The sequence below is a fragment of the Psittacula echo genome, assembly GCF_963264785.1.
Source record: "Psittacula echo genome assembly, chromosome: 6".
Lineage (NCBI taxonomy): Eukaryota > Metazoa > Chordata > Aves > Psittaciformes > Psittacidae > Psittacula > Psittacula echo.
This window is the reverse complement of record NC_137743.1, coordinates 34,104,701-34,120,953: the sequence shown is the minus strand read 5'-3', so window position 1 is coordinate 34,120,953 and position 16,253 is coordinate 34,104,701. Positions and strand designations below refer to the sequence as shown.

General features: G+C 38.5%; 1 protein-coding gene across 1 annotated transcript in view; it reads right to left on the bottom strand.

Moving 5' to 3' along the window:
- Nucleotides 1-16,253, bottom strand: part of MGAT5 (alpha-1,6-mannosylglycoprotein 6-beta-N-acetylglucosaminyltransferase) — a gene marked incomplete at both ends in the record, with an annotated part of 79,987 nt that overhangs the window by 25,068 nt on the left and 38,666 nt on the right. Inside the window, 2 exons of the mRNA XM_080622179.1 lie at nucleotides 6,086-6,219; nucleotides 10,465-10,598. Coding sequence (XP_080478305.1) covers nucleotides 6,086-6,219; nucleotides 10,465-10,598 — 268 coding nt within the window. The remainder of the gene's footprint in view (nucleotides 1-6,085; nucleotides 6,220-10,464; nucleotides 10,599-16,253) is intronic.

The window sequence follows — 16,253 nt, the reverse complement described above, 5'->3', positions numbered from 1 at the left end:
TACCAGCAACAAGACACTGATTTTTGCATGTAAGAGAACTATTCCTAGAAGCGTAATTTCTCCTTTCTAACTTCCCTTCATTTTCTTCCTCCTACTTCATGCAAGAGGGCATACGATGGGGAAATTATATATGTCACATGGAGCTATAAAGGGCAGATATTAAGAACAGCCTTGGTTATGTACTTTCCCATTGAGAACAAGCTAAATTTCTTTAGCTTGGGGTAAGAGAATGTCTCCTTCATAGGTTGACCACCCAGGAAGGAGAAAAAAGGTGTGTAATTGCTAAGCACTTGTATTATATACTTCTCAAAGTATAAAGGTGGTGACCACACTGGGAAATAAGCCAGATCAGTTTCATGATCAATGATTCTATTGTATTACAAGTCATTACCATAAAATACAATGAGACGATAACCTTAGTCCAAGCCCCACATTTGAAAAACACTAACACAGCAAATACCGGCTCGAAGTAAGCTATGGCATATTGAAACTGTGAGATCAAAACCAACAATTTTGAGAGCCAATAAATTGGCATTGTGACGAGTGACTATTAATCTAAAACACTGAATGCTTACCACAAATACGATTAGACACGCTCCAGTCAGATCTGTCGTTATCTCAACCCTTCGTGCCCCACGTTGGGCGCCAAAAAGAACTGTCGTGTTTTAAGCCAGTTGGCAAGTCAGCCATGCAGTTTCTACTTCCCAGCCCCCCCAAAGGGATGGGGAGGAGAATCGAAAGAATGCAACTCCCATGGGTTGAGATAAAAACAGTCCAGTAACTAAGGTATAACACAAATCACTACTGCTACCACCAATAATAATAATGATAAGGGAAATAACAAGGGAAGAGAATACGACACCACCCGCCAAAAATGAGCCCGACAGAGAAGAGGACGTGCCCTTCCGGGAACTCCCAGTTACGTCTCTGGGCATGACGTGCTGTGGTACGGAATACCTCTTTGTCTAGTTTGGGTCAGGTGTCCTGTCCCTGCTTCCTTCCGGCTTCTCCTCCTCCCTGGCAGAGCATGAGACTCACAAAGTCCTTGGTCAGGGTAAACATTCTGACCAGCAACTGAAAACATCGGCTTTATCACAGTATTATTCCCAGGCCGAAAGTCAAAAACACAGCGCTGCACCAGCTACTAAGAAGGGGAAAAACTGACTGCTGCTGCTGAACCCAGGACAATAGCTTGTTTTACAGACAGTGTACGTTTAAGAAGAATGCCCATCTTGTCAAGGGCATTAGTAACAAACTCACACATTATTTTGCCTTTAAATATATAAACATTTTAAAGACAACTCAAAGCAGTGATCATACAACTGTATGCTATGCATTGATGGCTATTTTCTGAAACAAGCAAAATTCTGACATCTGCCGCAGCACCCCACAAAAAAAAAAAAAAAAAGAAATAGCAAATACTATAAAATGAATCTTGACTCTTTTTTTCTTCAAGGCTTAAGGGTAGAAGTACTGGAATGGTATGACAGGAAGTTGCAGGGAGAAGAACAAAGAAAAAACTTAGACCGCAACAGGAGCTAAGACGACATGAAAGGCTTCAAACATTCCCTTTTAATTGAAATGTTCTGTAATTAAAGCCAATTTTGATAATGGAGAGCATTGTGGGTTTCACTCACATTTTTTTCATTCCTTCTTTTTCATTTAGGCAGAGATAGGACTCTCTTTATACCTTCGTACTGCCAGAAATCCCAGACAACCCCCCAAACTTTTGATTACAACAAACACATTCAAAACTTGGCAAATGTTACCCTTGGTAGATTAACTTTAAGCATTACCTTTAGAAATATTGCTAAATTCTTTAGAGCCTCCTAATTGTAATCCTTAACCCACTTAAGACTGATTTAGTTATCAGAAGGAAGTAAACAAGATGTATCTTACAGTCTCAGCAGCTTACATGCTTCCTGACCTCTTGCAAGATGTACCCAGACTTGCCCAGTGTAACACGGAGTGAACGGGGTCTCAGGCCACAGGCTGACATTTTTCCTATGTCCAGAAATGCCAACACAAGTCATCACTGTATTCCTCCTCCTGTTACTCATCATGTTCATACCAGAGTTTAGCCCCACTGAATGATGTAGGAAGACAGAGCATTGTCTCTAAGCAATCCATAATTCTCTAGCTACAATAACCTGGTTAGTGTATGCAGATTAAGCTGGTGGGCTGAGCTAGCATCACCAACTCTGCCTAGCCAGGCAGCAGAGCTGGAAACATGGGGATTTCTAGCAAAGATGAAATTTAGATGGCAGTTAGCTATTCTAGTATCACTTCCAGGGGAAAAAGAGGTTCCATGCAATTCCTTAGTTCCATTTCAACCTCCTCAATTTAAAATTAAACAATTTATTTGCAACTGTTATTCCCCAAAAGCATCTTAGCCTGGGAACTGAAACACACTCCCCTCCACACTGTGCTTCACTAATGACTGATCAGCTCCAGCAGTGACAGGTGTATTCTGTGGATATTACACTTTTCAATAATTAGCCATGTTCAATATAAGGAAAAGGAGCAAGATAAATAGATTAGTCTAGTTCTGTACAAGCCATGGTGGCAGATGAAAAGAGCTTTGTACAGGAAAAATGAAGGAGACATGAAATAAGCAAATTACACAGACACAAGATTAGTTCAGGCTTTCTGTTGATCACAAGAATTGGATTTTATCACTCCAAGACACTCTGTCACTGATTCAAAGCCTATCTATGGTGATTGCATGTTATGTACCAGTGCATATGGGTATGACTGCAGTTATAATCTGCAAGTTACAGTTTTAACATGCTTGATGTTACAAGCATACAGTGAGCATTTTAATACAGGCAGGTCATACATCTTGGAAGAAACAAGACAGGCAATACTGACAGAAACAGAGCAGTGACTTGATAAGCACTAGTTCTTTAAAAAGTTGAGAAGTTGTCTAAACGCAGGTTCCTAATGATGAAAAGGGGATATGCCTAACAATACATACATTGTATTTCCTGTTCTATTTTGATGCTGGTATGGCCCACATGCCCTTTGCTAACATTCACATTTCCAGGGGAATGTGAATAATCTTTCAAAGGTTCAGACACGTGAGAACACTTAAAGATGAGAAAGCACAAAGTTCTCAGTGGTTCAGTATCTACAGGCTTTTCAGGAGACGACTATGGGTTACTTTGAACTTAACCTATATATTCCCATAGGGAAACAGAACAGATACATCATAAGTCCAGCAGACAAAATCTACTGGATTTTGTCTAGTCACTGGAAATTACCATTTGGAAATCTGTACTAGACATAAAACAAAGTCTTAAGGGAGAAGGCAATTATTTGAGGATGTTACCAGAGAAAATAGTGGGGTTTCCATTGTGTGCTATTTAAAAATCAAGATTGGATGTTCTTTTCAAAAAAGCCATGTTGTCATCTTAATCAGCCCGTGAATATCCTCTGTGTCATACAGAATCTCAGACTAGGCAATCAAAAATCTCCCCTTTGGGCATATAGTTCTGAATTCATGCAGAAAGAATAAACTGAGAAAGACATATACGTCAGTAAAAAAAACCCTGGTGACTAAGCAACTATCTTGTTCCTTAAATCCAACTGATATTCAACAGGTTGTTCTGCTGATATGCACTGCAAATCAGGTCAGGAAGTACAGATAATTATTATATGCAACTGTTCCTAAGAGACTGATAATGAGATCAGCAACTCAAAGTATAACAGCCTCTGCTAGGAAAGACTTGAATGAAAGGACCCCAGGTTGGCTTCACCACTTTGCAGACAGAATAATGCAGATGGGAGCATCTATACCATAAGCCAAATACAGTAACTGTCATGTATTTACTATGATGCCAAGCAAAATATCCTTTTAAGACACAGATTACATGGCTTAGCACAGTAAGCCCAAATACAAACCTGAGAGCTAATATACCTATTTTTCTCAGCACAGTGGCCACAAAAAGCATTCAGCTCTTTTTGCTACCAATGGCAACATTCTCCCATTTCCTTTCAGTTTTTATTTTGTTTTGTCTCACAGAAGGACCATTTACTTGTAGCTAACAGTTTTCAAGAATTTATTCTGTATAATCACAGTCATCAGACTAAATGTTGCTTCTGTGGTTCAGAAAACTGTAAGAATGATAGTCTCATGCCAATGAAGAGAAAAGGAAAGAAAATGTGAGACATGGATGCTCTCAGACTGTCATATTGCTTGGTCCTATGTATGGCACAGCATGTACTGATCAGCTCATTTTTCAGTTGACAAGTGGCTTAGAATAGGGTCTTAAGCAGAAGGGAAGGCATACAATGCATGTGGGCACACAGAGCTAGCAGTTACTTGGAAGAAATATAATTATTAGTGAATAATCTCTTTTCTTTGGAAACTGCATGAGACACACACCCCCAGGTGTGGCAGCCTGGAAGAAGGAGATCCAGAGAAGGACAGTGGAAAAGAAACAGAGGCCACTGTGAGCTTAACAACACAATATACTTTAACTTGGTGAAAATATGACCAAACCTCATAGTTGTAATTCTGCAGCTCTCTTCTGCAGATGGGAGACAATACAGAAATTGCAATATTTAAGAAATAAAACTCTGATATTATTATGGGGAGCTAAAACAAGATTGGACACTTCTAGGGTCTTTAGTGAAACACGATTTTCAGTTCAAAATGCAGCACATATCACAGTATCACAGTATGTTAGAGATTGGAAGGGACCTCAAAAGATCATCTAGTCCAATCCCCCTGCCAGAGCAGGAACACCTAGATAAGGTTACACAGGAATGTGTCCAGGCGGGTTTTGAATGTCTCCAGAGAAGGAGACTCCACAACCCCCCTGGGCAGCCTGTTCCAGTGTTCTGTCACCCTCACTGAAAAGAAGTTTCTTCTCAAGTTTAAGTAGAACCTCTTGTGTTCCAGTTTGTACCCATTACCCCTTGTCCTATCATTGTTTGCCACTGAGAAGAGCCTGGCTCCATCCTCGTGACACTCCCCCTTTATATATTTATATACACTAATAAGGTCCTCCCGCAGTCTCCTCTTCTCCAAACTATAGAGACCCAGCTCCCTCAGCCTTTCCTCATAAGGGAGATGCTCCACTCCCTTAATCATCTTAGTCGCCCTGCGCTGGACTCTCTCCAGCAGGTCCCTGTCCTTCTTGAACTGAGGGGCCCAGAACTGGACACAATATTCCAGATGCGGTCTCACCAGGGCAGAGTAGAGGGGAAGGAGGACCTCTCTCGACCTACTGACCACCCCCCTTCTAATACACCCCAGGATGCCATTGGCCTTCTTGGCCACAAGGGCACAGTGTTGGCTCATGGTCATCCTGCCATCCACTAGGACCCCCAGGTCCCTCTCCCCTACACTACTCTCTAACAGGTCGTTCCGCAACCTATACTGGAACCTGGGGTTGTTCCTGCCCAGATGCAGGACTCTACACTTTCTCTTGTTATATTTCATCAAGTTACTCCCTGCCCAACTCTCCAGCCTGTCCAGGTCTCGCTGGATGGCAGCACAGCCTTCTGGCGTGTCAGCCACTCCTCCCAGCTTAGTGTCATCAGCGAACTTGCTGACAGTACACTCAATTCCCTCATCTAAATCATTGATGAATATATTAAATAATACTGGTCCCAATACTGACCCTTGAGGCACTCCACTAGATACAGGCCTCCAACTAGACTCCTCCCCATAGACTACAACTCTCTGGCTTCTCTCCTTCAGCCAGCTCGTGGTCCACCTCACCACCTGATCATTCAGACCACACTTCCTCAGTTTAGCTATGAGGATGCTGTGGGAGACTGTGTCAAATGCTTTGCTGAAGTCAAGGTAGACCACATCCACCGCTCTGCCATCATCCATCCACCGTGTTATTTCCTCATAAAAGGCTATGAGGTTGGTCAAGCATGACTTCCCCTTGGTAAAGCCATGTTGACTGCCCCTCATAACCCTCTTATCCTTGACATGCCTTAAGATGGCATCAAGGATAAGGTGCTCCATCACTTTCCCAGGGAACATATTTAGTTGTAGAGTTATTAAATTGCTTTATGATTTTGATCAAAATAAATTTGCTCAAGTATATGAGCATAGAAAACTCACCTTCCAGAAATTATCTACTTTGCCATAAACGAGAGATTGATTCTGCCTTTTGATGTCATTAATGTGTTTAATGTCACTGGAATTCAGATGCTGCTCTACCACAAATCCAAGGAAGCTGTTATCTGGAGTGTGAGCTGTAAGACACAGAGCATATTCAAAACCTTTTAAAGTATCACTTAGTATTACAAAACTGTGAATATTGTTAGAAACGCAGGTATAAAAAATATATTATTTAACAGATCACTTCGCATTCATAGAGAGATACATTTGCTTCCTTTATTATCAATAAAGTCCTTATTAAATCCTGCTACGTATGTCTACTGAAGTAAGCAGTTACTTTCTGGCTCATTTCTGACAATAAAAATTCTGTATCTGGACTGAGGCCAATGATAACGATTTTTTGTGTGCTGAACTTTATTTTATTATTAGAGATAAGAGAACCAGAAGAAATTCAGTTTAACAATCTCAGAGATGAAATATGAACAACTTGAAAAAACCCTGGGTTTATGCTTGTTAACAAAGCTGTATGTTGCTCACTGTCATAAATAAATTCTAGTAAATTTCTTGGGTTTACCTCCCATATTGGAAGAGCTAATACTGACCATCCCACTCACTGCATATTACCTATCCATGCTCATTACTAGCCTACAAAGTCACACTAAGCTGATAATAACACAAATTTCACTGCCTAATTCACTCAGATCTATCTTGGCAAAACAGTTGTTAATCCAGAGCCCAGATAAAAAGTTCATGCAAAGGACAGACAACTTACTCTTAAGTTTTCTACATTATTTGTAGTCTCTGTTAGTCTTTTTCCAGTGGTGACATCCAGCAATACCAGCCACTGTTCTCCTCTTATAAAGGCACAGATCTATAGGCCCATTAAAACTAAGGGGTTTTTTGCTTTGTTTTGTTTAAGCCTCCCTTTTAAATTCTGGCACACAAGCTGACAACTTCTTACTAAGCACATTTTGCAAAGTTATTAAAAAAGAACAAACAAACAAAAAAACCCCAAACAAACAAAAAAGAAAAAACCCTCCAAAACCATAAAATAAATAAACCCCAACCCAAAGACAGGGCCTCAGGCACTTGCAATACATGCAGTGCTAAACCTATAGCCAAGGTTATATATAAAATAAATTCTATTGCAATTATAAGGCTTCATTTTTTGATTCCTGAAATCAGCCAGCTTGATAATGCAGTAGAACAGAGAAACCATACACAGTGTACGCTTCCTTCTGCCATTACATTTAGTCTTACAAATGACAATTACTCTTTTTCATAAGAAAATGCCTCAGCAACAACTAAGCACTCAGACCCAAGGACTCTTTAGGTTTAACATAGTAAATAGCACACCGCAAATATGCCTGACAAGGGGCATTTTTCTATCCTTTCATATTTTGGATAAGAGACTGCATTCAAAGGACAGGCAAGGCAGTTCACTCAGAAGAAAAATAAACTTTTGTTAAAGTTATGTCCTGGGTTCAGCAGTAGCAGTCATTTTTTTCTCCTTCTTAGTAGCTGGTGCAGCGCTGTGTTTTTGACTTTCAGGCTGGGAACAGAGCTGATAACACTGACATTTGGTCTGACCAAGGACTTTGTGAGTCTCATGCTCTGCCAGGGAGGAGGGGAAGCCGGGAGGAAGCAGGGACAGGACACCTGACCCAAACCAGCCAAAGAGGTATTCCATACCACAGCACGTCATGCCCAGGAGGTAACAGAGGGTTACCCAGAAGGGCTGGAACTCTGCTGGGTGGGGGGCGAGGTATCGGTCAGCAGGTGGTGAGGTGGTGTATTCTCTTCCCTTGTTATTTCCTTTATCATTTTTATTATTGGTGGTAGCAGTAGTGATTTGTGTTATATTTTAGTTACTAAACTGTTCTTATCTCAACCCGTGGGAGTTGCATTCTTTCAATTCTCCTCCCCGTCCCTCCAGGAGCGGGGGGAAGAAAGGGTTGGGGGGGAACCAGACTGTGTGGTTCTAATTTACGGCCTGGGCTTAAACCACAACAAGTTAGCACTTAGACCTGGTGGAATTCAGTGCTTCAAGCATCACTGACAGGAAGTACTCAAACTTTTAAGCAACATCATGCAGTTTCAAAAGTACCAGTACTCTTATTTTGCATAAAAGAATTTAAATTAAAAACATAAAAAGGGGTAAAAAAACCCCAAACCCTTATGCTGCTGGAAAGCTCAGAATAGTCAAGCATTTGGTAATAGGCCACAGGTTTGAGAATGGCTTTCTTGTTGCTCAGTAATAATTTTCTGCCCTTATAATCAGAGTTCTCAAAACATAATAAGAGTCTGGGGATTTTGGGAAGCTGTCCAGGGTTCAAATCTGTCATAAAATCTTTACTGATGTGTAATATGCACTTTTAATCACAACCCCATAAAAATGGTGCTATCTGTGCAGCAGAGAAAAAACAAAACAAAACAAGAATAAACTTTAAATATCACAAAACATGCTGAATCTTCTCCAGCAACATAAAAAGCAGCAAAACCCTTCAATAATCTACAGCACTGGAATCACTCATGGTTCAGAATGAGTTTGTTTGCAACCCATTTACCACTTCTGCAAAGGAAAAGCTGCAGTCATTTCCAGTCGTAAAAATTGGAAATGGTTATTTATTGAAATTCCCATATAGTCGTACACTTCTGAAAATCCATTACATGAAGTGATTTGCTCCAAACAAGAGACTGTAACAGTAGTCTATGCTGTCATGACAGAGATCTCTATAGAGAAGATTCAGTTTCTTCTGTATTTCAAGAAGTGGGATTGAGGAGTGCACACACACAAGTATTCATTTAACTGTTTCCCTCAAATGCCTCATCACCCTTGCTGCTATCTTGACCAGGACCTCATACACAAATTTCCCAGCAGCTGGACCACTTAAATATTGAGCTTTCAGATCCTTTTCCATTTAGAACATAAACCAATAAATACAGCAAATCACATGGATAAGGCACAAGTTCTGCTTACTAATGTCCAGACACACTCTTCAACCACTTCTAAGTCACATTTCCTCAACACACATTTTGTTACTTGTTTCCAAACAACTGTGAATGCAGTCTTTTATCTTTCGAACAACCTTCACTTATATTTCTCTGGAAAAACTTGCACAGCAAATGTTGACAGACAAAATATGCCTCTCTCAAGAATTTTACAGGGCAACTGAAATCAAAAGCATGTCAACCAGACAGCAGCATGTATATTTCTGCTATGAAAAGCAGAAAAGTTTGAAAGACTTGACTATGAAGTCTGATGAGAAAGAACAGTGCATGCCCTGGCCTTAGTTTCAGACAGTGACCACCACCACACTTTGGCAGTCAGGCTGGTCACCACCAAGTGTTTCCTTGGTGACTTGGGCTGAGAAGTTCCTGCACACAAAAGCATGACCCTTCCTCTTTCCTAAGCCTCACTTAACATCAAGCTATCTGGCAGTAGTGAATCTTTCTGCATATTTCAGAGATTACAAACTTGAACCACTACTACAACATGCAAGAGAAGGATCCTTTGATTCTAGAACCTAGTGCCATAACGTCAAAGAAGTCAAGGATTGGGACTAGAGCAGGTCAGTATGGTTTAACAGTGATGATTTAATCTGATCCAATATATACAGGATTTATATAATTTTTTGTGTTCTTTTAAGATATTTAACAATGCTTCAAAGATCTAGAGCAGTGCAGAAATCTACTACTTGTTTTTCAATAGCTTTGTACACTGCTAGCAAATAAAGGTGAATCAGTTCACCTCAGGATGAATGCTCAGGACGAAAACAAGCTATGTGAAAATTTTTGATAAATCCATGAAAAAGTAGAGACAAAAATATTTTTGCTGAGTATTAGTTTATTAATCTCGAGCAAAAAGAAACAGCAAAGGAATTGTGCTGCTCAGTTGTTCAGAGGAAAAAAGCAGAAAGAAAGAAACATAGTTAACATGGTTACAAACTTCAGTTACAAACTTGAGTTTAACATGATAAAATGTGAGATTTTCAGTTTATAAATATAAATTTTTAGTTTACAAAAATGTAATCTAACAAGTTTGTCAAAACCCTATTGCTCCATAGACAGGATTTGAGAAGGCAAAATTAACAAAAGCTAACTCACTGACACTTGTATATAAAGCCAAACACCACTTCCCACAGGTACCCTGAGAATAAAGTTCCCCACCATTATTTATATTAAATTGGTATTGTTTTTTCCAACTGCTGCATGGAAGCGCAACAGAGCTTTTGCATAGTCTACAGACATGATTCTGTCCCTTTAGTAAGCTGCATTTTATTAAACCATGAACTTATCTTTCATAATACAAAAGTTCTCCTCAATGACAGTATTCCCTTTAAAAGCTCCAAATTATTTATAAACACAGGGATACTTACGGAACATTGTATAAAACTGCTGTGGATTAAGGTTCCACTTCCCCCATGGTGTCTTGTGGCCTTTAGACTGGGCATAATGGGCATGGTTAAACTCTGGTTCAGTTCCAAAGGAATCCAGAACTCTTAGCATACACCTAAAAGAGAGAGCAATAATTTACTGTAGGTACACATGTATACGGATATACAAGCATACGTGTGTGTACACAGTTATGATAATTAAGATGTGTTTTTTTTGCATTTTCAACCGTGGATGATTTATAAACTAAAGGTACATTTTAATTTCAAACATTTTTGTTCATACTACATTCACAAAGACATTATGATCAGCAAATTCAAGGATATATCAGACATTTAAATAACAACCCTGAAGGTTGTTTTGGGTTTCTTTGTTCTTACAGAACAAAGTTATGCTTTAACATCCAAGTAGAGCTTATGGGAATGCTGCTGTGGTCACCTACATTCCTGGGGCTCTGAAGCAGAATTTAGGCAGAAGAAGAGAGGATTCTTCATCTATTTTCTAATATTCTCACTCATTACCACAAAATCAAATGCAACAGCTAAGGGCCGCATGCCAAGAAGAACATCACTTTGTCTTTAGACAATAGTATTCAGCCTCCAGGTTCTGACTGACTTTTGGGTCAATGAGACCCACTGGAGAAGCACTGAAGACAGTTTAATTTGCTGAATATTTACAGTCAGACAGACCATTTGTTTATGAAACACTTTGTCACAGACTTCTGAGGAAACAATACTGAAGTCAAATGCCTGCAAGAAACAGTACACAACTCAGAGAAACCTTGGCGCTGGACTACAAAGGGTCTGCAATAAAAAGAATCACACTCAGTCCTTCATTTCACTCCTATGAATTCCTAGAAAAAAAAAAATTACTTCACTTATGAGCAGATCCTTTCAAAAAGGGCCCATATTACATGAAAGGCAGAAAAAGTCTCAGTATGAAAAGGGCGGCACATATTCTAGCATATGGATTCTAGAAATTATGTTTCTAAAATGCAGCCTGCCAAACCTTTATGCCAAACCTTATGGCCATTGTACTGACCACTGGCTATACTCCAAATTAATTGGATTATATGGCTCCAAAGCTGCTGACCCTACCATTCTTCAGCCCTCCTTAATAATTTTTGGAAAAAACCTGTATAGAATTTGTTCCTACACTATGTGCCACTATGTTATAAACATATGAACTCTTACCACTGAACATTTTATCACTAGGCTTGTATGTGCCAAGGAAGAGACACAACCTCATGGTGGCAGAGAATGCAGGAAGCTACAAAAGTTACTACTAAAAATGGCTATACTTCCCAGTCTTCAACACTTCCCATGCTCCAAACCTATATATATTAACTTCAGTAAAACTCCAGGATTTTGGCTTTAAAATGAGGAAGAATTTAGCTCCCAAAAGGTGAAAGGATTAGCTCCAGCCATCTTTCAGCTTTAAAAGATGAAAGAATTTAGTCCCTAAAATATATGCATATATTTCTTATATTGTTTCTTTTCTCCAAAGTGTCTATTAAAAAAGGAAAAAAAGCAAACCACCAACCAGCAACCTTTAAACTCTCATATGAAAATGACACCTTTGTCTTTGAAAGTACAAACACAGAAAAACATTTACTTTTTTTTTTTTTTTAATCTTCACAGAGATCTTTCAAGTGGAAAGAAAGTCAAAATATACAATACATTATGATTCACCAAACAACAAAGCTGACAGATGAGTTTCTGTGCCGTGTTTCATGTCAACTGTTTTCAATGAAAATATTTTACAACAGTGGCAATTATCTTTGCATCGTACAAAATACTCCAGCAGGACCAAAACAATGTCTGCACTGATGAATCAGCAATAAAAACCCTCTTACTTCTTTGCTGGCCTTAAAACAAAATTTTTATCAAACATGCAGCTTTTGGCTAAGTACTTGAGTAAGGGAGAATGAAAAATAGGTGAAAGCTACTGAAAAATTGCAACATTTTTTTGAGTTTGTCAAATTATGTATGTAAGGAGCACTACATCACATGTGATCATCTCAGAGTGCTTTGTTTTCTCTCTTTTTCCTGTATTCAGATGTAAGCTGCGTAGCACTAATTGTTCACAAGGGTATGTGTAACTATGTCCAACACACACAGGATTTCTGAAACGGGGCAGGAAATGTGGTGCAATAGAAACTAAGCTAAAACAGAAAACAGGGAAAACAAAAAAATATTTATATGATTCAGGCATAAAGTAAGTTGGAAAAGAGAAAAGGTCACAGCAGAAAGTGCAAGTATGTGCAGAAATGGTATGAAATATCAAAGGTTCAAGTGGTGAATTTAATCCCTGAAATGCAGCAGAAAAGAACTGGTAAATATTTCAAATTTAGAAATGAAGGCAATTAATGCCAGTTATGCTGAACTGGTATTTTAACATATGTAGGCACACCTCAATTGTCTACCAAGTACTGTATTCTCCATTTGTGTCACTTAGTGGTTTAAACCTCTTTCAACTGAATTATTTTAAAACAAAAAGATTGATTTTGCATATAATATTTTAGCACTTTTAAAGTGAAATATTTCATTTTGTAAATGGCAAAACAGCATTTTTTTTAAACATGCATATATTTCGAATAAAAATGTTAATTTGGAGTGATTTTAACTTCAGTTTTCACTCACTTCCCTCTTTCCTTCCTAAGATGTCACCTAGCAGTGAAGTTGCAGAGAATTATAGCATGGAACTGGTGTCAGACTGATTAGTCTATTCACTGACTAATTAAACAGAGGATTGGTGGGTATCAAACTCCTTATAGAAACATCCATATTAAAGTCGTTTTTCTAGTTCTAGCATATTAGAAGTGATAAATTCGGGGCCTAATATAAAAAAAAAAAATAAAAAATGTAACTAGACTAAAGTAACTCAGAATTATCACAATTTTTGAAGTGAGTGTTTTTGAGAAATATTGTGCATAAGCACAATCTTAATGGGGCTGTCCTCACGGAAGGACATATCCTTCTCCCACCTGAGGTTATAATTTTTCTCTACTTACGTATACTTCATCTTTGTTTGAACAAGCAAGGCTGTCCAGCAGCACCCATCGCTGTCAGCAACTAGTGCTTATGCCTGCACACAGAGTTAAAACAAGGGGTACATACATGACAGTGGATGCAGATACCTTCCTGGGAGCAAGCTAGTCAAAACCCACCCAGTTCTGGTTTGGAAGCTTGATAGGTGCACTGAGCTCAGGCACAGCAGTGTGCCAGCACAGATACATGGACTCCAGACTGTTTGTCCAGCCAGCTCAGATCATGAGCAGCTCATATCTACCTATACAAATTCTTGCAGACACACACATTCACTTTCAGGCCACTCAGTACTTGCATTTAAAATGTAAAAAATGAGTCAGAAAATAAGCCTCCTAAAACAAATGTATTCTAGAGAACATGCAAAAAGCAGGAATGTTGTTCTTTTTTAGGATAGCTGTCATGTTAATTTATTTCAAGAATAAAGCCAGTTGGATTTTTGGCATTTGGGAATGAGTCATTGCTAGAGATAGTGTAGAAAAACGGGAAGAACAGAAAAAAATCCGACTTTTATGTGCGGTATGGAGGATGAGGGTGCTAAGAAAGGCAATGTGCTGCACTCCTCAAACTATATTAAGCTACTAGTTTTTTTGTTGCTTCATTGCCCAGAAACTGCTCTCAAATATCGAGACTTCAGAAGTGAAAAACACAGCATGTCCAGGCATTTGTCTGCTTGAAAACAGTTACCTCAAGAATGAGATCTGTTTTGCTAGATTCATACTACTTACGGCACTAATTACAACTCAGATAAAGCAGGTACTACAGAGAATCAATGGTGCTACCGATCTCAGACATACAAAACAGTGTTTCAGTTGTTCAGAAATTCTCACCTCTCAGAACTGCAGGGTCATTCTTTTGAGCTAGCAATTCTAGAAACCTGATTTGCAATTACCAAGAAAATCCCCAGGGCTCTAGCTCACTCACAAAGGTTGCATACAGCACTCTTATCAAGACACTGTTCTGCAAGCAAGGGTTTATTCAACCACTCTATTCCAATCTGAGAATGAATAAACAAGTTTTAATTTATCAGTATTTGAGTCTGGCCTGCATAAATCAAACTGAGCTGATGCACACATTTCTCCTGAAAAACCATATGGCACAAAGCAAAACACTTCTTTCAAGACAAAGAATTATTCCTATTAACATTAAACACAAGTGAGTGAGAAATCAAAGTTTGTAAAGAACAAAGGCTATAAGCCAGCTTTATTTGTGATCATGTTTATTTTACTGGAATGAATTAAACAAAACCATATAATTACGCTTTTATACTGTACTTACTAGTTTTAACTTATATTTTGATGACAAAATTTATGAGGTAACTCATGATGCTGAGAAAGAAAAATAATTGCAAGTGGATCCTCAAACAGGAGACAGCATGCATGAAGCTATGAATTAATTCTTCTCCTCTAATCAATCCTGTAGTCCCTGCTAGACTCTGGACCCTGTTTCGTACACTGAACTTGAGAAAAAGTATCAAGTAATTAGAGAGATTTCTCTAAGGAGAATTAGAGAAGCAACAAGTTTGATGAAAGGTCTGAAAAACCTGAATTGTAATTAATGATCAAACCCCCTAAATTTATTTTGAAGAAAAGCAAATTGAAGGAACAGTGTAAAAGATAGTCTAGAGGTTGCGAGAGAGGGGAAGGAAGCAATTTATTTCCCAGAACCGTATCAGAATAAGCAGTTATGGGCACTTTACAAGAAACCAAGCCAAGAAAAAACACTTCAAACAAAAGCTTAACAATATAAAACAGTGGCTGGGACATCTTTTGCAGTCAAAAGTCTCTCAAGAAGGACGAACACATCCAATCTACTTTTCAGCAAGACTATGGACTAGATGAGGCCTTCCTCCATTCCAAGAAATCCAATATTGCAGAAGAGAGGCATTAGTAATTTATTTTCTTCTTCAAAAGCCTAACAAAAACTCCTATATTACCGAAGGCATTTATTTAGAGTTAAATTTAATTCTCCTCTCCTAAACCAGAAAGTGTAAGTCATTACCACAAATTAGGAACGGATGAAAACCAGACTGACAACTTGAGATTTAATGATTCATGAAATAAGCAAGAAAAATTGAAAAGTTTATCTAATATTCTCAGTATCATGGTGTATTTCCATATCTTCGTTATAGAACATGCCAAATAGGAAATTCAAAACAAACGGAGAGAAACATTTTAAATTTGTAAGTATGGGTTTACATTCTGACCATAATACTGTATATGATCACCTAGTGACAATTACATCTGGCAGACAACCAACTGTAGCTCAGTGGAAAATGGGATTATCTTGATTAGCAGGATCCTATAAAACAGAATAACCATTTACTCTTTTGCTTAAAAAAAAAAAAAAAGAGATTAAGAGTAATCTAATCGGTAACACTGATCAGAGGACTCTCACTTAAAAATATGCTGAAAAGAACCAAAGCTCTAGAAAATCCTGAAGTTGAAAGAAAACAATTTTTCTGCCTGCAGTGAACACCTTTCAATACCTTCCTTCAAGTAGGATTTACTGGACTTTACGGATCATGAAACATAGCTAATTCAATTTCGCACAGAAGAATCAAAGTCGGTAATTTAGATCTGGTTTTATTTCATGCTGATACATATTGGTACAACACATGGGAGCTTGCTGATTTAAAGTTATTGACAAAAAGAAATGTGGTTCTAAAACTGCAGATGCTAAGAAGGCTGTACAAAGTAATGTCTTGTGACCACCATCTTCCATTT